Genomic DNA, 24,268 nt, shown 5'->3' with positions numbered 1-24,268 from the left:
ATGTGTGTGTGCTCATTTTTTTTATATACTTTTTTTTTTTTTTTTTATACAGGGACCTGCTGGACAGGCCGGTGCTGATGGAGAAAGAGGTCCAAATGTAAGTCTTTAGCATGCTAATGAAATGTGACACCTCAGCTGTTTTACACTATACAAATGCAGGGATTAATGAGGAAACAGCCAATAGTAATTGATTGAACAATCATTTTAATCATGCATTGCTTCTAAGCATATTTGCACATTTGGTTCCTACTGTTCGCAGGGTTCACGTGGGGGAAGAGGAGCACGAGGACCGACAGGGAAGCCAGGAGCCAAGGTAAGAAATCCATCCTCGTACAGATAAGGATCCTATAGAAACCCTTTTAAATAGATGGTACTGTATATGTTTAAATTCATGTGATGTCTCTTTCTTTGTCTTATGCTCAGGGCTCTGCTGGTCATGACGGCCCACAAGGTGCCACAGGAGAGAGAGTATGTTATCTATTACAATTCTCCTCATATTACACGGTCAATCTACCAGACTAATGTGAGATTTCACATTTCTTTTCATTGCCGAAGATAAATGAATACCAAATGTTTCTTCCGCTCTGCTTTAGGGCCCTCAAGGACCACAAGGACGCAATGGAGAGGCTGGGCCAAAGGGACCAAATGTAAGTGACCAGTAAAGAAAGAAAACTCTTTGAGAGAATGAAAGAGAGAATATCTCTTACATTTCTGTTCTTTCTTTTCAGGGCCCTGCGGGAAAGGACGGGTTGCCAGGTCACCCAGGCCAACGGGGAGAACCAGTAAGTCAGTTCATATTTTAAAAAGAATAATTTTAAAGAAAGGTAACCAAGGTCATGTCTCAAATGGCACATTTGATGCGATTTGTGAGCACTCTTCTGAATCTCTAAATGACAAATAAGACACTTTATGGGACACTTGTGAACTTGAGCAAAGACACTGAGACCACAGTTGGCGCTTTTCCACTGCATGGTACGGTTCGATATGGCTCACTTTTTGGCGCTTCTCCACTGCATGGGATGGCTCGGTATGGCTCGCTTAAATAGTACCACCTCGGTGGAGTTTCCGAGCCGAGCCGATACTAATGTGATGTGTAAACACTGCAGATCACTGTTTGGTCAGAGAGAATCATCACTACCAGCGTCATTGGATTTGAAACACGAGACACCAAACCCACTAGATTTAAATAGTCAGCAACAGCTACCGCAGTATCATTTGTTCACAAAACGACCACGCAACTTGAAAAAAGAAATGGCTGTATCGTGGTCAGTAGATGAGGTGCAGACTTATTGGTAGACGAGGAGCAGATCCACGGCAGTAGAGGCGGCGCAACTGTAACAATTAGTCTATAATCACATCCACTTTGAAGCGGTACTTACTGGATTGGAAAAGCAAACCGAAAGTAAAGCAAGCGTGCTGTGCCGTGCCCAGCCGAGTAGTATTACATGATGGAAAAGCGCCAAGTGTGTCCCATTTGTTATTTAATGACTTACAAGTGCTCATGAGAGCCATTATGTGCCCTTAATGCTGAGCTAGTGCAGACTTCACAGCAAGCTACTACCCAACAGGCTATGCGGCATCGCATCTCAAGTGTATGCTTAGGACAGCATTTAGGACAGAATTTGGGAAAGGGGTTGATTAACCTTACAGGTCTAAATGAATTCCCATAACTAGATACATTGATTAGTAATTAGTTATTTTATAAACAGTAGTAAAAGCAAATTTTGCAGGCTAAGATCAGCTGGTTTTGCTTCTGAAAAAGTTTTTTTGATTGTTTTCATATAGGGATTTCAAGGAAAGACAGGTCCCCCCGGGCCTGCAGGAGTGGTTGGACCACAGGTGAGCTTGGTCTTTGTTCAGTTCCTTGAAACTATTCTCACCAATCATGAATGTTTGATCTGATCCAATAAAGCTACCTCACTTAGGGCTGTGCGATTAATCTTAATTGATTTTTCGATTTCGACTTTGGCTTCCAAATGAGAGATAATTGGGGTAAAATGATTATTGTTCCGCTGCCACATTCTGCCCAGGGCAACATCCTTTCCTTCACAGCGGTGCACTTTAGTTCCTTCCTTAGCCAAACTTAACATCTAAATCAGCTGAATAAGTGAGTGTTGTAAAATGCAGTCTACTGTTGCTAAACTGCGGGACATTCCTAATATTAAACAGTGTCATTAAAAGCGCATTAAGCCATGAAAGAGACACTGTTCCCCAGGCAGCTTTCTGTGTGTGCGCTCCGAGACGGAGTGGAACGTACATAAGCAAAGTATACTGTGGGCTTTGGATTCGGTCAAATAACCTACGCTCAAAAATGTCAAAATATCTTAAGTGAATGCTCACAGAAAATATGTGTGTAACAGTATATTGGATCTGTGCAGCTCTTAAAGTGACTGCAGCCCAATATTACTGCTTCAGTCTGTGTCATTAATGCTAATCAAACAACAAAAGACAAAGATACAATCACTGTGTTAAATGAGTAACTTTTGTAACTTTAATAAGGATGAATCTACATTTAATGTATAGAGTGAAGATTATATAGTGTTATTTTACATTTGTTTACTTCTGTGGTAGGCTATTACTTACCAGAATACCACTGTTAGTACTTTTTCAGGAAGATGTGCTCTTTATTTAATTTGTATTTTTGTTCTGTTGTATTTATTTGTCTATTTTGTTTGTAATTAGTTTCTTTGTTCTTATTGTATTGCTGACTGTTTACTTGTCTTCTGTAACTGTTTTGAGGACATTTTACTTACTGTAGCTACATTAGTTGACCTGGTATTCTTTTTTTTTTTTTTTTTGCTGAAGTAGCTTATTGATAATTGTGAAATTTTACTGATATCTAAAATTACTCATATGTAAGCAATAAGGTACTCGAGGCTGTGTTGTATCATGAATAAATCTTGGCTGAAGGGCGTTGTTAGGCTTGACGCGAAGCCCTTCGGCCGTGACTTTTTCACGATACAGCACTAGCCTCGAGTACCTTATTGCTTTCATAAAATGGTTACCACACAATACATATATTAAAGCCAAAAATATTTATCAATGCAACTTTCATGAAGTAAAGTTTCACTGAAAGCCTTCCTTTCGCCTTGAAAAAATAGTCTCTGACTGTGAACAGCAACAGAAGTTACATTATTACACCATTAGATGGCAGCAAAGACTGTCTTTATGAGTGCGTCAGTCAATAGCGAAAACTTTTACATTGAAAAGACTGAATTGTTGTGAACACAGAACAAGACGCAACTGACAAAAGTTTTGTCAGTTGTCAGTCACGGGAAAACCCCTTAACTGTTAAAAGGACAAGATAATACATCGGACATTTAAACAGATTTTTTTATTATGAACATAGGACTGACCTGAAGGAAAATGCTAAATCTGAATGCAGGTAATAAACTCGCTCACTTGATCTCTTTCTCACAACACTCTTCTACATAATACTGTAAGATTCAATGAACAATATCAATTGAAAACATACAGTTTACGTTGCTAAGAATGGTTGCTAAGGGTGTTGTGTAGTGATACACAGAATCGTTGGGTGAAGCGGTCATAGCCGTGGTTTATCATGAATAAAACACAGCTATTGATCAATCAGAATCAAGGACAGGAACTAACTGTTTTATAATATGCAATAAGACTTTGATTATATCGCCCAGCAATAATCGTGTTAAATAATAGTGATTTCAATATTGACCAAAATAATCGTGATTATGATTTTTGCCATAATCGAGCAGCCCTAGTCTCACTTATCTCCTATTCCAGGGCAAAACTGGGGAGACTGGCCCCACTGGTGACAGGGGACACCCAGGTGCCCCAGGACCCCCTGGAGAGCAAGGTCTGCCAGGAGCTGCAGGCAAAGAGGGAACCAAGGTTAGATATCAGCATTAGAATCATCATCATCACAAAACACACCAAACACATTCATCTAGTTATAAGTTACATTGCTCATTACACTCCATATGTTTCTGCTCATTCAATATGAATAGAGCTCCCAGCATGACTCAGTGCCTATAAAGAGTGATGGATGACTCCTAATGAGTTAGAGAGTTGTGGAAACAGAGATCCATCTTTCTGTGTTCTCTGGCCTCCAGGGAGATCCAGGCCCCGCAGGGCTTCCCGGGAAAAGTGGTCCTGCTGGTCGCCGTGGATTCAGAGGAGAAAGAGGCTTACCTGGCACTCCGGTAACGTACCTCAGCGTATCTGAGAGAATATCTTCTCATAATCCCCACTGTGATGGCTGCTGCCTTTGCGTAACTCACAACTGTTCCAGTATGAAAGCAGGCTTTGTACAAATAGGCAGATAGCAGTTGCTGTTGGATTTTGTGACATGGATTCTCAGCTCCCCTTTCTTACATTTATGGTTTATTAGGGTACTGCTGGTCTGAAGGGAGGAGAGGGCCCCCCTGGTGTTGCAGGACTAATTGTAAGTGATTTTTCCATGATCATTTCTGTATTTCCCACAATATAGTTCACCTAACTAAAATGTTGCATTTCTCTGTCTGCACAGGGTGCCACAGGAGAGAGAGGACCCTCTGGACCTGCAGGGGCCATTGGTCAGCCTGGTCGTACAGGAGGTGTCGGCCCCCCTGGACCAATGGGAGAGAAGGGCGAGCCAGTGAGAGTCATCAGGATATTGTAGTCTGTGAAATGATAAGATTTACTGCTGTGCTAGAGTAGCCTCAAGAGTAATTACCTCCATTCCTCTTCAGGGTGAGAAAGGTCCGATTGGCCCGGCTGGGCGAGATGGAGAACAAGGGCCTGTGGGATTACCTGGTGCAGCAGGGTCACCTGGTCCACCTGGAGAAGATGGAGATAAGGTACAGCTTTGAATAGTTTTTCAACAGTTGTGCATGTTCATGCTGGTTGTTATTTATGGGCATGAGTATGTTTTTCAGGGGGAAACAGGAGGACCAGGGCAGAAAGGCAGCAAAGGAGACAAAGGAGAGGGGGTGAGCGTCTATCTCTATCTTGTCATAAGCACTGATTATTACATGAAATTTCATTAGAGGTATGTAACACTGCATCTCTGTATCTTATCTCACAGGGTCCCCCAGGGCCGCCCGGGATCCAAGGACCTGCTGGACAGCCAGGTTCACCAGTATGTATAAGATGTATAGGTGTAGTGTGTGTGTGTGTGTGTGTGTGTGTGTGTGACCCAATGTGTGGGGGATTGCTTTGAATTCTGTGTGTTTTCACAGTCCAGCACTGATGTCTCTTTCAGGGTCTGGATGGAGAGCCAGGGCCCCGGGGACAGCAAGGGATGTACGGCCCAAAAGGTGATGAAGGTCCACGTGGTTTTAAAGGGGCGACTGGACCAACAGGGTTGCAGGTACAGGATATGCCACATATATTTGTCTTTTTAGACCATCTTTCGCATTGTGACTCTTTTAAACAAAACAAAACCGACAAAATCAAATTGGGGTCTATGAGAAAACAATAATACAGGGTTGTTTGATTTGCTGGACATTTTTATAATATTCTGCCATTTTAAACCTGCATCCCTGAGTTGTTGCATGTCATATTGAGCATTCTGTCAGTTCCAGATGTCCTTATCTATTGACTGCATGCATGAATGCACTGTGTTTGCAAAATCTTAGTTCATCTTCATCCAGATGGGACATAGTTTTCACAGCTCATTGAGGGGGTTAATCCACCTTAATTCTGAAACGGTATGGCTCTAAATTTAAATCTGTTTTTTTAGGGAATGCCAGGACCCCCTGGAGAGAAGGGAGAGAGTGGCCATGTTGGACCTTTGGTAAGATTTGCATATTGTAAAGTCCTTATATGAATACTTTGGCACTCGAATTACTTTTTAAAATCTTCTTAATACCAATAAATGCTACACGATGCATGCAGGAGGTTTGGGCAAAACTAAAGAATTGCTTACCTAGTGAATTTGAATAGAATTTGCCATACCACACAAGAATCTGAATTGGAATTTGAACTGATTGAAGTCTGTGTTGAAGTGTTCTTCCACCCTAGTACATTAAATGGGTAAATATAAAGAAGTTAAGTACAAATTTCTATATATATATAAACATTTTTTTTTCTGTCTGTAAGGTCTATTAAAACCAAACTGTAAGACTTTTTGTAAATTTTGCAGTTAATTTTAATGTATTATTTTCAATTTTAAATCTACTTCTAGCTCAAATTGCAGTTCTGCGTCCCATGTGTAAATCCTTTCACTCTAAGTAATAAACTTCTGCACTAATAAACTTCAGTGGTCCCAAACCTGAATTATACCTCAAATCATAACACTTGTCAAAGAAACTGTGCTGTTACTATCCTAAGCCAGTGGTTCCCAAACCTGAGTCCCCTGACAATGCACTATATAATAATATCTGCTTTGTCTGACACATCCTGCTGATGACCTGAATCAGGTGTTTGATACAAAATGTGCACTGTCGGGCTCGAGAATCAGGTTTGGAAACCACTGTTCTAAGCAATCACGTTTTCACCTGGCAAATGAGAAAATAGATGATCACTTAAAAAATCTCTTAAGGTGATGATACACAGGGCAACTTTTTGAGCAATGTTGCTTGGGCACTTTCCCATTGAGAATGAACAACAAACTTGTATCTGGATGCTTTAGATAGGTCATGGGCAATTTTTTGAGATCGTCCAATCAGAATGATTGCAGCTGATCACTTGACAGGCTTGGAGATTTCAGAAAAAATTCAAACAAGATGGCGGCCTCTCAGCAGCAGTAGAGCGAAGAAAACGAGGGTTAACTTGTATCTTTTTACGCTGGTAAGTTGTAATGTGTCAACCTAAAACAGAATTTAGCTCATTTAATGCTTAAAATACCAATAGGTGTCCAATTTAATGTGCGCTGGCTGTAATTTAGCCATTGAATGTTTTCAGTTAAATACTAAAAAGACACGTTTTGTTTAACATCTGTAGTGGTGTAGGCTGTAAGGAGTATGGCATGTGAAAGTAGCTTTTGACGTGATCGACCCGGGTTCGAATCCCCCTTTTGCCAAACACGCTCTTCTCCCTTTTCCCATCAAAAATCTGTTTTTTTTTTTTTTTGGATAAACAACTGACAGTTGAAATCAATTGCCTAACAAGTTTTTAATAATAAAGTATTTATTGGGTTGGCAATAGATTTGCTCCTCTCTGATTGGTTTCTGCCAAATGTCAGTTGCCCTAATTGGTTGCCCGTTGATGGCAACATTGCCCAGCAGCATTGTTCAAAAAGTTGCCCCGTGTATCATCACCTTTAGATCTACGGAGCAATATATCATAAAGATATATACCAATTGAAAACCATACATAACACCCTAGCATCAAGGCAGGCAAACACAACTCACATTTACTTACATAAACATGACTGTAAAAACATAATTTGTGGTACAAACTTAATCATAAAGGAAATAATCATTCACTCAAGTATCACACTAAGTCAGTCCATCGTACCAAACCTGCACAGCATTTCTCTGAATGGGACTGTGTGTGTAGAATAGGAGTCAGTAGAGATCTATAATACAGTGAGAGATGAGGAAACCGTTAGAGAAGCCGTGTGAGACTGGGGCATCATTCATGTGTGTGAGCGTCAGGCCCGTGTGAGTCGAAAGTGACAGAATAGAGAGAGTGATGCTGGTTCTGAAGTGGAAGGCAGCATGACAGCTGCTAATCAGATTACCGTGAGCCTGGGCTGTCTAATGAGAGCGCTCCTTTGTGACAGTCTTCTCGCGGCTCCGTCAACCATGAAGGAATGCAAAACAAGATTCTCAACGGTTCCACACACTTGCGCGATTAGATGAAGTGCATCAAAACTGAGCAAAAACAAAGCCACAAGACCACACTGGGAATGTCTCATCCATGAACGAATGCCGTGGATCATGGGATTTCCAGGCCCTAAGGCATAGCCACTTAATTTCCCGTTTTCTCTATACCGGTTTTTGTTAAGCCTTTGCGATGGATTCTCAAATGTGGGGTGTTGTATATTTTTGAGACTACACACTCAGCCTTGGTGTTGATCCTCGCTGTAGTCTATCCAGCTGGATGCCTTGCAAAGCACTAATATCTCACGGTGGAGACCGCGTGCGGTGCACTAGCAATGGGTTTCGGCCAGTTTGATTAATGGCTCGTGTTCCGCCCTCTGCAGCAGTAAGAGGTATGCTTCAGGAGTTGAAAATTCATGCAGTGTAACCAGAGAATGGAGAAGTAAGATGGTCCTCATTAAAACTCAGACACAGCACACAGAGAGGAAATCAGCCCGCCCGTAATAGCCTGTCACCACCATGTCAGAGATGTTAAAAAAAACACCTCTATGACATCAAGAAAGGTGCTGATTGTAGAAAGAGGAGGAGAGAGAGTGAAAGAGAGAGAGAGAGTACATGTCTAACGATATGTAGGAAATGCTTAATCTTTCTGCTTCTCATCAGGGCCCTCCAGGACAACATGGTCCGCGTGGCCCCCAGGGACCCATTGGAGGAGAGGTAAGTGTCTTTGTGTTTTCCTTCCTGCCCATCAGCCTGGGTTCAAGTGCAGGACAGTATATTAGCACTGATTAGGGGTTGTTTTGTAGTTAAACATCTCAGTACTGCTGAGACATAATGAGGAGTCTTTGTCTCACAACTCCAAAGACTCGTCCTGTGTATCAACACTCTGCCGTGCCGTAGATGAAACCCCCCAAGGCTGTTATGGGGTCACATACGACACCTCATTTCTCTTTCCTCAGTCTTTCATCCTCCCTGTATCTCTTTCTGCCCACCCTCTGCTGATTTTGAGTGTTAAATTATTAACAAGAAGTGGGATATGATCCTTCTGCAAGAGTTATATTTACTTCTCTATGAATGATTAAGGAATATTAGACTATCATCCCTGGGAGAGAGTTATATTTACCTCTATTAATGGCCGCCTTTGAACATCTCCCATGTGTTAATAATTGAAAAGTGAGAGAACAGAGACAGACGCGGCAGTGACCCGTACGCCAGCACTCTCCCAGAGCTGGAGAAGACAGGAGATGTGATTGTGCCCATCATATGAACACGGCACTGGTAGTCAGGATAAGAGATGAAGAAAGCGGCCTGTATACACGTGCTGGTCATCCATTTGGCTTCATGTGTTCACCCCACTTAAAGGCACTCAGCAGGGAGACTCCAGAGACCAGGGCAGCCACTTTAGTTTAGACATTCATACTCAGCCACAGCAGCCATAAACGCCTCAGCCAGGAGGAAGCTGAACAATATGGCGTTTTAGCTTAATAAAATGTGATTACATATATACAGAAACTGTGCTCAGTAGTCTGTAATCTCATCACTGTAATGTCAACACACTGCAAGTAGAGGAGACAGCCTTGCATGCATTATGTATGAAACTGACTCAGTTTTGTTCTGTGTGGCAAGGGTCCTCAGGGCATGCCGGGCGGAGTGGGCCAGCCAGGAGTGGTGGGAGAAAAGGTAGACCTCTCTTACTGTGTCTATGTACAAGTGTTTGCCTGATTAATGGGGGAGGTTGTTTTTATTTGTTGGAGGGTGCTGCCTCTGTAACTATGTAAACATGTAAGCCTAAGTATGATGGATGATCGCTTTCTTTTTGCTTTCTTCTCTTTGTTTGTCTCTTTTGCTCTCTGTCTAGGGTGAGGACGGAGAAGCAGGGAATCCAGGAAATGTGGGTGAAACTGGCCCCCCTGTAAGTAATTTCTTTCTTTTACCTCTTTTTCTCATTAGTATTTCATCCCCTATGTATCACTAACTTCCTTGTTGCTTCTTTGTCAAGGGGGAAAAAGGTGACTTGGGTGAGAAGGGTGATACTGGCCCCTCTGGGGCTGCAGGTCCCCCCGGAATCAGAGGCACACCTGGATCAGATGGACCCAAAGGGAACCCAGTGAGTATTATTCCCATAGTTAAAACTGTCAGGAGGATTTTACTCTGAAATCATCCATTTCTCTCAATAGGGTCCCCTTGGATTTCCTGGAGACTCGGGACCTCCTGGAGAGCCAGGTCCTAATGTAAGTGTGCCAGAAAACTCCTGAATCAATTCAGGCTTCAAGACTTTCACATTTTGATTGTGAATTCACATGGTGATTTGAATAATTGTTGGTTATAGGGTATCGATGGTGGACCAGGAGCTAAAGGGGATAATGGCGATCCTGGTAACGCTGTAAGTAGAATATTTGAGCACTTTGTGATGTCGATGATCATTTGTGACAGTAATTAAAACAAATATTCTGTTTTTAACAGGGACCCCAAGGTGCCTCAGGGGAGCCTGGCCCTCCAGGGCCACCTGGACGGAGGGTAGGTTTGGCCACTGTTGATTGTGTACAGAATACGGGTGTAACGATTCACTCGTTTTCTCGATGCATCGATTACAAATCCTGACGATGCATATGCATTGATCTTGAAACATGTTTTCTGAATCGTTAATTTCAGTCAGTAATCGATGTAAAATGCTAAGAATCGGATTAATCGCGATTCTATAGCGATTCAGTATTCAGGCTTATGTAAATTTCCACAAATGCCATTTTTATAGGCTATTAAAATAAAGTTATGTAGCATTGTTGAGAACTAACATGAACTAACATTAACAATGGACAAAAGTTTTTTGTTTGTTTGCTTGTTTGTTTTAGCCCTTTACTCTCTGACCTCCTGAAGGCCACTGTGTAATTCTCACCCTGACTAAGATTCATTGAGGGAAGCATTTCAATAACCCTATGAATGCATATTAAAATGCAGAATCAAATAAAATTAATCAAATTTTAATGTGAATCGTCTCAAATTGAATCGTTCTGAATTTGCAAAAATCGTTCTTGAATCCAATCGAACACCTATGAATCCGGAAATGAATTGAATCGCTGTCTACCCAAAGATTCACAGCCCTAGTACAGAATGATTTCCATACTGTGTTATCTAATCACTAGTCTACTTCTAACAGGGACATGTAGGTCCTGAGGGAAATGAAGGGAAACAGGGAAAAAAAGGGGCAAAGGTAAGTCTTTTATAATAAATCTTCATCTAAAATCTCATACTGTATGTAGCATGTACATGTTTTTACATTAGAATATTGTTATCTTCGTCAGGGTTCTGCTGGTGCAGAGGGTCCGATGGGGAAGACAGGGCCTGTTGGACCACAGGGACACCCAGGAAACCCTGGTCCAGAGGGTTTACGTGGGATTCCAGGCTCTGCTGTGAGTCTAAGTACATCTACATTAGTCTGCTGTAGATAACAGATATCTAAGCATGTGACTCACCCGTGCTTATTACTGACCTCTCTGACTGCTTAATCGATCTTGAACTTATCACTCTGCCTGGTTCTTCTCCAGGGGGAGCAAGGGTTAAACGGTCCCCCAGGGCAAACTGGACCCCCAGGACCTATGGTAGGGATTCCACCACTTCTTTCTCTCCCATATCGATCTACAACTGTATCAAATACTGGTCTAAGAAAAGAAGACAAATGATCTTGGGATTGCAGCAAATTCTGCCTCGCAATGAAATTGCACTCTGTGACTGGCTTTGCTTTATATAGGGGCCAGCTGGATTACCAGGACTGAAAGGAGATCCTGGCATTAAAGGAGATAAGGTATGACAGCATCATAAATGCTTGACAGTTTGAGGTATGATGATACCTGACTGCAGCATAGATGTGCTCGTTTTTTACATAAGACACAAACAATATAGCCTGTGAGAGCTGAGAATGTAGTCTTGAAAACGACAAATACATCTCTCACTAAAGCTAACCATAAAACTCTTAAAGGTGCCCTAGAATTGAAAATTGAATTTACCTCGGCATAGATAAATAATTAGAGTTCTGTACATGGAAATGACATACAGTGAGTCTCAAACACCATTGTTTCATCCTTATGTAAATTAGATTTTTGCAAAAGACCTCTGAAGAACAGGCGAATATCAACATAACACTGACTGTGATGCAACAGTCGGGATCATTAATATGTACGCCCCCAACTTTTGCATATGCCAGCCCATGTTCAAGGCATTAGACAAGCCATTATTAACGTCTGGAGCTGCACAGCCGAATCAACAGACTTTATGCAGGTAAGCAAGCAAGGACAACAGCGAAAAATGGCAGATGGAGCGATAATAACTGACATGATTCATGATATCATGATATTTTTAGTGATATTTGTAAATTGTCTCTAAAAAGTTTCTAAATGTTTCGTTAGCATTTTGCTAATGTACTGTTAAATGTGGTTAAAGTTACGATCGTTTCTTACTGTATTCACGGAGACAAGACATTATTATTTTCATTATTAAACACTTGCAGTCTGTAATTCATCAACACAACTTCATTCTTTATAAATCTCTCCAACAGTGTGTAATGTTAGCTTTAGCCACGGAGCACCATCAAACTCATTCAGAATCAGAAGTAAACATCCAAATAAATAACATACTTACGTGATTTGCTACAGGCTACATGACGAACACTGTGTAAAGATTCATTTTGAGGGTTATATTAGCTGTGTGAACTTTGTTTATGCAATGTATTATAGAGTCGCGAGCTTGGGGGCGGGGAGTGCGAGGATTTAAAGGGGACACACACAGAATTGTTGCATTTCTAATAATGCCCCAAAATAGGCAGTTAAAAAATTGAATAATAAAAAATGTATGGGGTATTTTGAGCTGAAACTTCACAGACACATTCAGGGAACACCTTAGACTTATATTACATCTTGTGAAAAAGGGTTCTAGGGCACCTTTAAAGAATACCTTCTCGCCAATGTGCTCATGCTGAAATATTTTTTGTGTCTGCAAAATAATGGCATGTGGAAATAGTAATGGCTCGGTGCACAAGTTGTAGCTCTGCTGTTCTTTGTGCTGTCTAGGGTCATGTTGGGCTTATTGGCCTGATTGGTCCTCCAGGAGAGATGGGAGAGAAAGGAGATCGAGGCCTGCCGGGAAATCAGGGAGTACAAGGCCCCAAAGGAGACGGTGTATGTATACGTCATCTCTGCTATTTTAAACAATATAACCGATGCAGTATGTGTATATACAGTTTTCTGAGTTGTCTATGTATAAATAAAGTAAGCAATTGTAACGTATGTAAATTCTCCGCCACAAACAAGTCAATCAGAAACTAGAAAGTAGTGTTTCAACATTTGAAATAAAAACATTGAATTATATCTTGCATGGCTAGTATCTTATAAGTTGAGGTGCGTTTGAATTTAAACTGATATGTATTTTGTCTTCAGATTGTTTGTCAAGTGTTAGCATGAATGACATCAATCAATGATGGTCTAAGTGGAAATATTATTTTGATCTCTTGATAATAGGGCGTTGGTGGCCCCCCTGGCCCTACTGGCCCACCTGGACCTCCTGGGTTGTCTGTGAGTTGCCTTTTCAGATGCATTCCTTTGCTCACTACATTTATTCATTAGCCCTTCTTTTTTATTTATTTATTTGTGTGTGGAACAGCAACTGCTTTTGAAGGTACCTGTGATGTTTAAATTGATTTGTGAAATCATATTGTTTTTCATTACTGTGACTTTCTTTCTCACTGGTAGGGTGTAATAGGTGAGAAAGGATCTAAAGGAGACCAGGTGGGTGTGTGTATATATATATATTTATTTATTCACTGCAATCTTGATTTTCAGCCTCTCTCTGTTTATATGGTATTTGTTTGTTCTGATCTGAGCTTTTGCTTCTGTTATGAAACCTGAGTGAAAGGCATTGGCAGTGCCAAAGTTTTATCCTGCTGCTCCAACTTGGATAATCCCTCTGAACGGATCTCCATATGAAGCGCTGAGTTGGCAGTGGCCTTTGAAGAAGGTGCCAAATTTTGGGATGCCTGACTAAACTGTTTCTGCTTTTTCCCCCACAAAGGGAGCCATTGGTGCAAGAGGAGATCCAGGACCTGCTGGCCCACCTGGACCACCTGTGAGCCACCATGATTTCTCCTTACTTTTCTGTCTGTTTCTTTTATCCTGTCTCCTCATGTCTTCCATCACTCTATTTCCCTAGGGCCCACCAGCCACCATGATCGAGCCACTGCCCATCAGAGAGGGACGTAAAAAGCGAAGGAGACACTCAAACCGACAAGGAGTCGGAGCCAGGGCAGAGACTGAGGAGGAGGAAGTAGTCCAGCTTAACATGGAGGATTTTCTACAGGCAGACGAGGCTCTGGATGACCCAGAAGGCATGGAGGAGGTGTTCGCTTCTCTCAACTCAATGAAAACAGAGGTGGAGCTCATGAGAAAACCACTCGGGACCTTCGAGAGTCCTGCCCGCACATGCAAGGAGCTGATGTTGTGTCACCCAGAATACAAAGATGGTGAGGAAAGCTTCATACATTTCCCTATAGTTAATTAATTACTTCCACAGGGAGGAATTCACTAAGAATGCCTGCTGGTTGTGCCTGTCTTGTTTTGTTTGCACATGCTGTCTGTTCACTAAAGGAAATAGCAAAGCAAATCAGGTAACATTTCGAAATATGAGCTGAATGGAATTTTCACAGTGCAGTTCGCCATCTTGCAGGCCAATTCTGAGTGCTTGGTTGTGGTTGGGCAGACTACCACAGTAATAATGCGATTATTTCTAATAATAAGAGTAAGGTATAAATCACAGTAAGATGTTTACATGACACGAGCAGAACTCTACACTCCAGTTTACATGCAGTTTTCATTACTCTGATTATTCGCTATAAGTATAGTTCTTTTTCACGGCCTAAACCTGACGCAGAACAAAACGAGCTGTGTTTGGTTGCGTTACATGTCAGTCAAACGTCTTCTTGGGCATTCCTTGGCCAATGAAAGCTGCGATTCTGCCGTCAGCGAAGGTCTGGTTATGCGAGACTATACGACACTCAGATAGGCATACAGTGTGCATGTTACCAGCCATTGTTTTTATCTACTCACATCAAATTCGAAATACGTTTTATGGACGTATGGATATTAGCCTATTCGGCGCCATGATGAACATCACAATGCCGGGTTTGCCTACACTGCTTCGTGTTCTTCGCACCGTCTGGATGAAGATAAAAAGCAGAGAGTTGTGTTGACAGTTTAGCAATTTGGAGAAGAGACAACTTCAGAATAATGTCACAGAGTTCATTGATAAAGTTGTGTGAACAACAAACGGCATCCGTGTACGTCCGAGCACATGCACACTTTGGTCAGAGTGGTAATAATGCCTATTTCATTTAAAATTGGCGTACACCACCTAGTTTAATGCAATTATGGTTACTACGATTATGAGCTTAATCGCATTCGTTTGATCGAAGTATTGTGTTTACATGAGGTAATGTTTAATTGCAATATTGCCAAAATCCAATTATAATCGCATTAGGTCTGACATACTTCACTGGCACTGTATAGCATCACTCCACTCCACTGAGATCCTTGAATCAGCTTTTGAAAATGCTGAATGTGCATTTGTCTACACCATCTGAATATATCAAAACAAATTTTTTCTTGATAAAATTTTCCCTTTTTTGTATTAAAATGACAATATTAGAACCCAAAATTGGTTATATAAATTTCTTTGAACTTCAACTAATTTACATATATGCATTTGGCAGATGCTTTTATCCAAAGCAACTTGGATTATATTAGTGGAATACAGTTTATAAGTTCCTGCATTTTTCAGGAATCGAACCAATGACCTTGGTGTTGCTTGCATCATGCTCTAGTGTTTGAGCTACAGGAATGTCTTTATTTTCATTCTGATTCAACTTGTAATTTACCACATAACCTTGGCAAATAGCACTGATTAATTTGAAATCTATAATGGTTAAAATTTAAATAGAAAAAAGCTGTTTGTGCTCTTTGTGTGTTCATTTAATTGATACTAGAAATTAAATACTCAGTAACAAACGAGTAAACAGTAACATACAGTTTACTGAATTGGCTCCTATATTAGTCTTCCCAGCTAAATGAATGTTTAAAAGAAATCTTGCAATCCACCCTCTCTTAGGTGAATATTGGATTGACCCAAACCAAGGCTGCCATCGAGACTCCATCAAGGTTTTCTGCAACTTCACCGCAGAGGGGGAGACCTGTCTGCACCCTGATAAAAGATTTGAAATGGTAACCATACTCACGCACACTACACACGTCTTCCTGCAGTCTCAGTTCAACAGGCCTTCTAGAGTCTGAAGAAAAACACGTCTGATCTGTCTCCTCATCTCTCAATACAGGTGAAGTTGGCCGCCTGGAACAAAGAAAAACCAGGCAGTTGGTATAGCCAGTACAGAAAGGGCAAACAGGTGCTTTTCTCGTCAAATATTTTCCTCTCATCTTTTAACTGTCTGACTGTCAACATGCATGCAGCACCAAGTTTAGATCTATTCACCTTTTTATACAGCATTTTGCCTCCAAATTCTTTATTGCCGATAAACAAAAAGTGCACAATGTGTTAGAAACGTATTGTCTAATGCAATAAATAGACCAGTTGTTATGGAGGCTTTTTACTCTCAAATTAAATGGCGAAAAATAGAAAAAAGAGACGAACAATCTGTCAAACAATCAACTGAGATGCATCACTCAATGGGTGTGTGTCTTTGATGAAAATAAAAAAATAAATGCTATGTCTGGTCTAGAAAAAGGATATGATGGAATTTATATGCGTCTCTATCTGAAACGCCTCAAGCCAAACTCTCTTGAGTGCACGCCAGCGACCTCCATCCGTCTCGACTCATTAAATGATGCTTGAGACTAACAGCTAAGGCCTGTTTCACTTGCAGCTCATTCGTAAGGTGTGACATCTGACCTTGTTATAAAGATTTAGGCAGACAGATGTCACTCTCTCTTGCCTTCATTAGAAATAAAATCTTGCAGGGGTGTGCAAGTTTGTATGGATGTCACGCAATAAATGTGTCTACAGAATTGTCTTTGATTAAGCTGAGTGCTGCTTACCCATTATTCCCCACTTCTTTAGTTCACTTACATTGACACTGATGGAAACCCAGTGCCCGTGGTCCAACTGACCTTCCTCAAGCTCCTCAGTGCCACAGCTACGCAGACCTTCACCTACAGCTGCCAGAACTCCATCGGCTGGTACGACGTGACGAGCCACAGTCATCAACATGCCGTGCGGTTTCGCGGCAGCAACGACGAAGAGATGACGCAAGCCGAATCGCCCTTTATAACGTCACTGTATGATGGTTGTCAGGTGAGGTGATTTCTATTGATGAGATTACTGTGATCTCACACCAGAAGCTTTTATTTATGACATTGAGCAGCACTGCAGTGTTTCCGTTGGACATATAAAATACCATACAAAAGTTTGGGGTCAGTAAGATATTATCTTTACTTTAATAAAGATAAATAAATGCTGTTCTTTTGGACTTTCTATTCATCCGTCCCCGAGAACATGCGACAAAGGGGGTGAGGCCATGTTGGGCCGCTTTAGAGAAGAAGAAGAGTTGTTGTAGTAGAGTGTTGTTAACATGCCGTCATTTTACGCCGGACTGCTTCACAAATGACGGCACATGCTAGTCGATGAGTTGAGTCATCTCCACAGTAACTACATAAATTTATCCACTAATCCTTCAGAAACGTCCAGATCATTCTAATGGTGCGTTCACACCAGATGCGAATGAAGCGGTAAGCGCGAGTGATTTACATGTTAAGTCAATGCAAAGACGCAAATTGACATCCTGCGCAAGTTGAAAAACCTGAACTTTGGCGAATTTCCGCGCCGCGTTAACCAATCAGGAGCTTGCTCTAGCAGTGACGTGACGTAGCGAGCTGAGGCAGAATTTTGAAACAACAATGGAGGACAAAATCATCGTCGCTGTACATCTTCATACATTTATAGAAACAGAAATAAAAAGGATCGTGTTTGAAAGAAAGTGAGTGAGGAGGTCGGACAATCTGATAAGTTGTAAAAAACGGTCTTTCAATTAGAGCTATATATACATATACATATTAAGACTACAAACCAACTAAAGACGACCAATTGAGCTTATTCGTTGTAATTTACAATTATTTCCCCACTGACAAGTTGTGTTTATTCAGAGGAAGTGTGCAGAAAGCAGTGGGATTGTCTGGGACACATAAAGGAGCGGGAGAGCCCCTCTCATGACGCGAATTCGCGTCTGTTGTGAAGGGATTTTCACTCGCGAATGAAGCGAGTAAACTCAAAATGTTCAAGCGCCCAACTACGCGCGAATAGCGCGATTTATTTGCGCAAGTCGCGTCTGGTGTGAACACACAGTAAAAACTTCTTCCTGAGTCTCTCCATCAGTGTCTGTCTTCGGTTTGAACAATGTAAGGCTGAATACCGTTACTGACAATCCTCATTTTGTCTGCGTGAGATTTTCTAGCTTTGTTGTTGTTGAGCAACCGAAGCATGAGCTGTTAAGGCTCCGCCTTCTTTTGGAAAGCGGCTGTGAGCAACAGTCCATTTGCATTTAAAGGGACACGGACAAAAATGGCGTGTTTTTGCTCACACCCAAATAGGGGCAAATTTGACAAGCTACAATAAATGATCTGTGGGGTATTTTGAGAAGACTAATTCGCCCCTGGTTCCTTCAAGATTTTCCTATGAGGTTTCAAGGCAGGAACACACCAAGCCGGGCAGTTTTTCTTAGTTGGCCAACTAAGTTTTCTCAGTGTGTTCCGCACCGTCGGCTGAAGTTGGTCCTCATCGGCTTTTTTTCAACATGTCGAATCGGTGTCGGAGCTCGTTGGTCCATCGGGTCATCTGATCATTCTGATTGGCTGTTCAGATACTGCCACCTGCTGGTTCGGAAAGGCATTTCATCTCACGCAGACGCAGAACTGACGTGCTACTTGGCCGTCGGCTGTTTAGCGTCGGTTTGGTGTGTCAGGGCAACTTTGGACACAGACGCTGCCGACGTGAGCCAACCCCGCAGTCTGCTTTCGTCGCCACTAGTTTGTCGGCGTCGGCTTGGTGTGTTCTGGCCATTATAATGGGGTTTTTCGATTCATGTGTAAAATAAAACCTGTGGTAAACTTAACTTGATATACTTTGACATTTTGTTCTACAACGTAAATTACACATCCATATCGAAAACATGAATTTTGAAGCAGTCATGTTCATTTTTGAAAACATACGTTTTTAATAAGTAACTAGATAAGACAGCTTGGGGTGTGAATGGGTGCAGTGTACGTTGTAGAACAAAATGTCAAAGTATTGTCAAGTTATGTTTACTACAGGCTTTATTTTACTCATAAATTGAAAAAACCCATAGGAAAATCTTGAAGGAACAATTCATACCTGCACTACTCTATATGGTGAGCATTTGAACTGTAGTGTATAATGTAATTATAATGTTTGTTAATGTTGTGGTTTGGTTTGGAGTTAAGAAATATATGTAGGCTCTAGATAAACTATCAACAAGACATAACTGTATTTAGAATTTTAGTTTCTCAGGCAACCAGTTAGTCCACAGGTTGGTGAATAAACACCCTCAAACGTGTAGTATAGTGCAATTTCTAAAAAGAAATGAGGCATGTAAAAGTAAACACTAAAAATATTTCCCAGCTGATGAGCTAGAGTATATGAAAAGCATCTGTGCTCAAATCCACAGTCCTAATCCATTGATCAAGATAGAAATTGAAAAGGGGCCATTTTTTTAAGCTACTGATCTAAAACAGCTCTTTGCTAAAGAACCTGGTTATGCCATCACCATGTGTTTGTTTGCAAACAGTAATTTCGTCTGTATGGGAAGTATTAGTTTAACAATTCCTTAAGAAAAAAACACACCCACACTTAGTTTCTTTGAGTTTTAATGAATCACAAAATTAGTCTTCCGTCTGCGGAGCACGAGGAGCTAAAAACAATCAGAACACGCTAATTCTAAAATAGCACCAAATAAGCCTATTTCAGCAGGAGTTTAATGCATTATCCAGCCGCAGAACCTCACAGGGATACACTCAGCAATTCATTTCAGAGCAAAAATACACTTGAGAAGCTACTTAAAACCAGGAAGCTTCTTTCAGCTCATGTTTCATTTTCTTCCCACAGACTCGTAAGGGTCAAGAGAGGACCGTGCTGCAGATTGACTCGCCACGATCAGAGCTTCTTCCGCTCATAGATGTAGCAGTATCGGACTTTGGGAATAACAACCAGAAGTTTGGATTCCATGTCGGAGCAGTGTGTTTTAAAGGCTAACACAGAGCACCTCATCGCAGGACTTACCACAAGTGATATTTATTGCGTAGTATGTAAACCTTGGGTTTGTGGCATGTTTCTAAATGACTTTTGAACATCCGATGGGTTTCAAAAGCCCTCAGTTCCATGGTTGCAACGCAAGGATGCCAACCAGGATGAACTAAGCACATTTATCAAAGGGAAGTCTTTTTTATCTCGTTTCCTGCCTGTCTCTATACTCTACTCACCTGTGGATTAAATTATGAGGCGTGACCCACTAGAGTTCCCAGAACTGCTCCGGCTGAAAACCCAATACATCATTTGTCTGTCATCGGCGCCACAGAGCGTTCTTGCCCAAAGCATATATGTTGAATTTACAGCCCGTGACACGGATCTCATTTTTGTTTGTCTCATTTGATAGCGATGATTTGAAATTAATTTGCCACTTGAGGGATCGCCTTCGACATTGAAGAGTAAATATATCTGAGACCCATTTTCCTGCCTTGACTGCAATGTGATGCCAACTGAGGCGAAGTTATACCTCTTTACTAGTTTTGACAAGAAAATACCACCCCGATCTGTTTGTAATTCCTCGCTCGAATATTCCCTGTCACATCAAACTTGCAGTGTTACTCATCTTTAATCAGTGTACGCTCATACATAAACAATGTTAAATAAGGCCCAAGCTTTTCAAAACGCAAAGCAGTTTATGTGCATGACTCAAATGGAGCCCAGCTGCTTATTAATATGTAAAGTAGTCTGCTCACTTAAGCTGCTTGTCTTGTTAGCGGGCAGCCTAGTATGTTTTCCTGTCAGTGATCCATGTTTCCATGGTGCTAGCGTATCAACCTTTGCTCCACATGGCTCAATTGCTTCATATATGAATGAGAATTACTGTGTTAGATTGGGAAAGGGGTGTCATATGAGCATTACACTGAAGACTGACTGAATTATGCTTCTTTTTGATGTAAACTCATTCATATCTGAATTTATGATGGTCAACCTCAGAGTATTGTGTGCTGTGTATATTTGTTGGTATGTCTTGTTTGTTGTATGTTCCCACTGTGGTGCTAAAGAGATTTGTTTTTTTGTTTTTTTTTGCTATGTGTAATGATAATTTGTTGTCTCAGGGGCAGAGGTAGGAAAAGGGAAAACGTCTGTGGTGCTTAACACTAATGGAGGGATAAACACTCTGCATGGTGCAAGATACATTATCATCTGGAACGTCAGTAGCTTCTTTACTGTCTTTGAACGTCTTTACTGATAGGTTGACCGTTGTGGCAATGTGCATACAGTATGCTAGCAAAGTAAAAAAGTAGACAAAATGGCTGAGATTAGATGCATTTTACACAAATTTTACTCAAAATCCACATCAAATTGGAAGAAAAAAAGAAAGTCTACTGTCTGTTGAAAAGGTTGTTAGTAGATTTGGACAAAGAAGAAACATTTGTCGACCAATGGAGATCAATTAAACACATTTTACACAATATTTGATTTGAAGGAAAGCTGAAAACAGAAAATCACTGAGAAAAACATTTCTTACTCAGCATTTTGTCTAGTTTTCCTGTACACATATCTAAAAATTCTAAAATCAAGATAAATTTACTTGAGAAGGAAAATTACATAAGATATTAAGTTTTGTTTTCTGAAAAAGTATCAAAATTAAAGGTTTCACTTTCTTACAAGAAAAACAATCAGTGCCAATGGGGTAAAATACTTTGTTTTTACTTCAATGCAAAAAAAAAAAAAAAAAAGTTCTTACTTAGTATTTTTGTCTTGATTTCCAGTACAGATAACTAAACATTCTTAAATCAAGATACATTTACTTGAGAAGCAAAATCTTGTTTTCTGAAAAATGTATTAAAAGTGAGTTTTTGCTGAAAACAAGAAAATAAAATCTGCCAATGCAGTCAGAGAAAACAACTTAAAAATATAAAATAAATTAAAATGATTTTTTTTTTTTCTGACACCTTTGGCAGATTTCTTCTTTCAAGCAAAAACTCGCTTATTTTTGATAAAAAAAAAAACAAGACTTTCTATGTGACCCTGGACCACAAAACCAGTCATAAGGGTCTTTTTTTATTTTTTATTTTTTTATTGAGATTTATACATCATCTGAAAGCTGAATAAATAAGCCATTGATGCATGGTTTGTTAAGATAAGAGAATATTTGGCTGAGATAAAACTATTTGAAAATCAGGAATCTGAGGGTACAAAAAAATCAAAATATTGAGAAAATCGCCTTTAAAGTTGTCCAAATAAAGTCCTTAGCTATTCATATCCACTCACAAAAATACATTTTTTATTTTGACAAAATATCTTCATGGAACATGATCTTTACTTAATATCCAAATGATTTTTGGCATAAAAGAAAAATCGATAATTTTGACCCATACAATGTATTGTTGGATATTGCTAAAAATATACCCGTGCGACTTATGACTGCTTTTGTGGTCCAGGGTCACAAATCTTAAACCATTTTGCTTCTCAAGTAAATGCATCTTGATATAAGAATCTTTAGCTATTTTACTGGAAAACAAGACAAAAACATTGAGTTAAGAAAATAATGCCCTAGCAACCACTTACTGCACCCTAGCAACCGTATAATAACATTAACAATCCATATTTCAGCACCAGAATATTGTAGAAACATGGAGATGGGCTTTTTTGACTCAGACTGGCAAAAGGTCTTTAAGTATCACTCCATAAACTGTATAATCACACCCTAGCAACCATTTAGAGTGCCCTAGCAACCATACAAACACATGAATAATCCATATTTCAGCACCAGAGCATTGTACAGACATGGGGGTGGTTTCCCTTTTGTTTCAGGTGAGAAACAAATATCACCATGGTACCTGTGTAGCAACACCCTAGCAACCGTTTATAGCATCCTAACAACCACATTGCAACATAAAGAAGCCATATTTCCGCACCAGAACATTATACAGAATTATGGTTTGGCTCTCTTGCAGTTACATGCATCACTGTAGCATCTGCCCAGTGCCGAGTTTTGCCACTGCAAGCACCACTCACATTTTCTTCAGGAGATCTACATTCTAGTTTTTCTTACCCCATTGGCTGATAATTGTTCTTGTTTTAAGCATAAACTCACTTAATTTTGTTAAATTGTTTTCATTTGTCTTCTAAAGTAATGCTGCCTTCACACTCTATCAGAAATTTGATAATTCCCACTTCTGAAATCGTGATTACGAGCTCATCGCATTCAAGGTTTTGAAATGGTAGGGCGTTCATGTGCAATTTCTACCTAGGAAACTCATATTTACGATCATTCCATGAGCATGTTAAGGCAGCATAAATGTATATTGATTTAAGAATGTTTAGATATTTGTATATGGAATATTAAGCAAATTACAAAATCTACCAAATCTGCCAATGCCAAAGAGTAAATAAATAAATAAATCCAAAAATGTTTGTTATCTATTGACACGGTTGTTAGATTTGAAATGACTTTAAATGGTACAACCAAACTCGTTAAATCGGACAATCCCAAAGTGGCTAAATATTGACCGATTCCTGACCTCTGAACCCTCCTGTGTATAGTGTCTGTGCTATTAATTTTACATAGTGTACAGTTATTATAAAGTACGAATGATAATACTAACCCGTTGCCTGACAGCTGTATTTGTGAAAAAGTGATGAGCGAATTAAAAAATTCTTTTCTTTTAAGGAGACCTTTTCATTGTCTTCGGAGCGCAAGCAGTTTTTCGGTTCTGAGGCGAGTGCCTTTTTGGAGAGGATCAGAGACACTGTGATGTCTTCTCTAAAGGCAACAGACAAGCATGTCTCTTCATTAGCCACAGCTTCATTCTCTCGCTCTCTCTGCGCTTGTAATCAACATCACTTCCTACCTCGCAGATGTAATCAACTCTGATTCACTCCCCAGTTCATTTATTTCAATTAACTTTTGTTTCCTTCCCCAGGAGAGGAACCACAAGGAGAAGGGGAAGCAAACAGCCCTTTGTGTGTACGTGTGTGCGTAAATAATGAAATGGCTTTGGATTAAAAAGTGAGCCAAGGAGAATTAACCATATCTGCGGAGGGACACAATGAAATAGGGGAGGGAATTGGCAGCCCACCCCGCTCACCTCCCCTTCGTCTGTCCCTGTCTGCTGCGTGTTTTGCTAATGCGCCGTTCTTTTCCCCTCTCAACCTCTGCAATTATTTATAAGCACACAAACGAAGCATTCTGCAATCAGAAAGAGATACCCGCTCACCTCTTGAAAGTGAAT

General features: G+C 40.5%; 1 protein-coding gene across 4 annotated transcripts in view; it reads left to right on the top strand.

The window, feature by feature from the left end:
* The window catches only part of col5a3a (collagen, type V, alpha 3a), a 217,600-nt gene extending 193,607 nt beyond the window's left edge, over positions 1-23,993 (top strand). For all 4 annotated transcript variants that reach the window (XM_067382579.1, XM_067382580.1, XM_067382581.1 and 1 more), the window contains 36 exons: positions 53-97; positions 260-313; positions 424-468; positions 594-647; positions 729-782; positions 1,786-1,839; positions 3,760-3,867; positions 4,089-4,178; positions 4,367-4,420; positions 4,505-4,612; positions 4,707-4,814; positions 4,893-4,946; positions 5,042-5,095; positions 5,219-5,326; positions 5,699-5,752; positions 8,388-8,441; positions 9,351-9,404; positions 9,583-9,636; positions 9,724-9,831; positions 9,902-9,955; positions 10,054-10,107; positions 10,188-10,241; positions 10,879-10,932; positions 11,024-11,131; positions 11,267-11,320; positions 11,470-11,523; positions 12,785-12,892; positions 13,232-13,285; positions 13,463-13,498; positions 13,782-13,835; positions 13,920-14,229; positions 15,870-15,982; positions 16,093-16,161; positions 16,833-17,066; positions 19,890-23,866; positions 23,965-23,993. In XM_067382579.1, the coding sequence (XP_067238680.1) occupies positions 53-97; positions 260-313; positions 424-468; positions 594-647; positions 729-782; positions 1,786-1,839; positions 3,760-3,867; positions 4,089-4,178; positions 4,367-4,420; positions 4,505-4,612; positions 4,707-4,814; positions 4,893-4,946; positions 5,042-5,095; positions 5,219-5,326; positions 5,699-5,752; positions 8,388-8,441; positions 9,351-9,404; positions 9,583-9,636; positions 9,724-9,831; positions 9,902-9,955; positions 10,054-10,107; positions 10,188-10,241; positions 10,879-10,932; positions 11,024-11,131; positions 11,267-11,320; positions 11,470-11,523; positions 12,785-12,892; positions 13,232-13,285; positions 13,463-13,498; positions 13,782-13,835; positions 13,920-14,229; positions 15,870-15,982; positions 16,093-16,161; positions 16,833-17,066; positions 19,890-20,036 (2,871 nt within the window). In that variant the 3' untranslated portion in view covers positions 20,037-23,866; positions 23,965-23,993. The remainder of the gene's footprint in view (positions 1-52; positions 98-259; positions 314-423; positions 469-593; positions 648-728; positions 783-1,785; positions 1,840-3,759; positions 3,868-4,088; positions 4,179-4,366; positions 4,421-4,504; positions 4,613-4,706; positions 4,815-4,892; positions 4,947-5,041; positions 5,096-5,218; positions 5,327-5,698; positions 5,753-8,387; positions 8,442-9,350; positions 9,405-9,582; positions 9,637-9,723; positions 9,832-9,901; positions 9,956-10,053; positions 10,108-10,187; positions 10,242-10,878; positions 10,933-11,023; positions 11,132-11,266; positions 11,321-11,469; positions 11,524-12,784; positions 12,893-13,231; positions 13,286-13,462; positions 13,499-13,781; positions 13,836-13,919; positions 14,230-15,869; positions 15,983-16,092; positions 16,162-16,832; positions 17,067-19,889; positions 23,867-23,964) is intronic.
* The last annotated feature ends 275 nt before the right edge of the window (positions 23,994-24,268 follow it).

The sequence above is a fragment of the Chanodichthys erythropterus genome, chromosome 3, assembly GCF_024489055.1.
Source record: "Chanodichthys erythropterus isolate Z2021 chromosome 3, ASM2448905v1, whole genome shotgun sequence".
NCBI lineage: Eukaryota > Metazoa > Chordata > Actinopteri > Cypriniformes > Xenocyprididae > Chanodichthys > Chanodichthys erythropterus.
The sequence above is the reverse complement of the archived record's forward strand: the minus strand, read 5'-3'. Positions and strand labels throughout refer to the sequence as shown.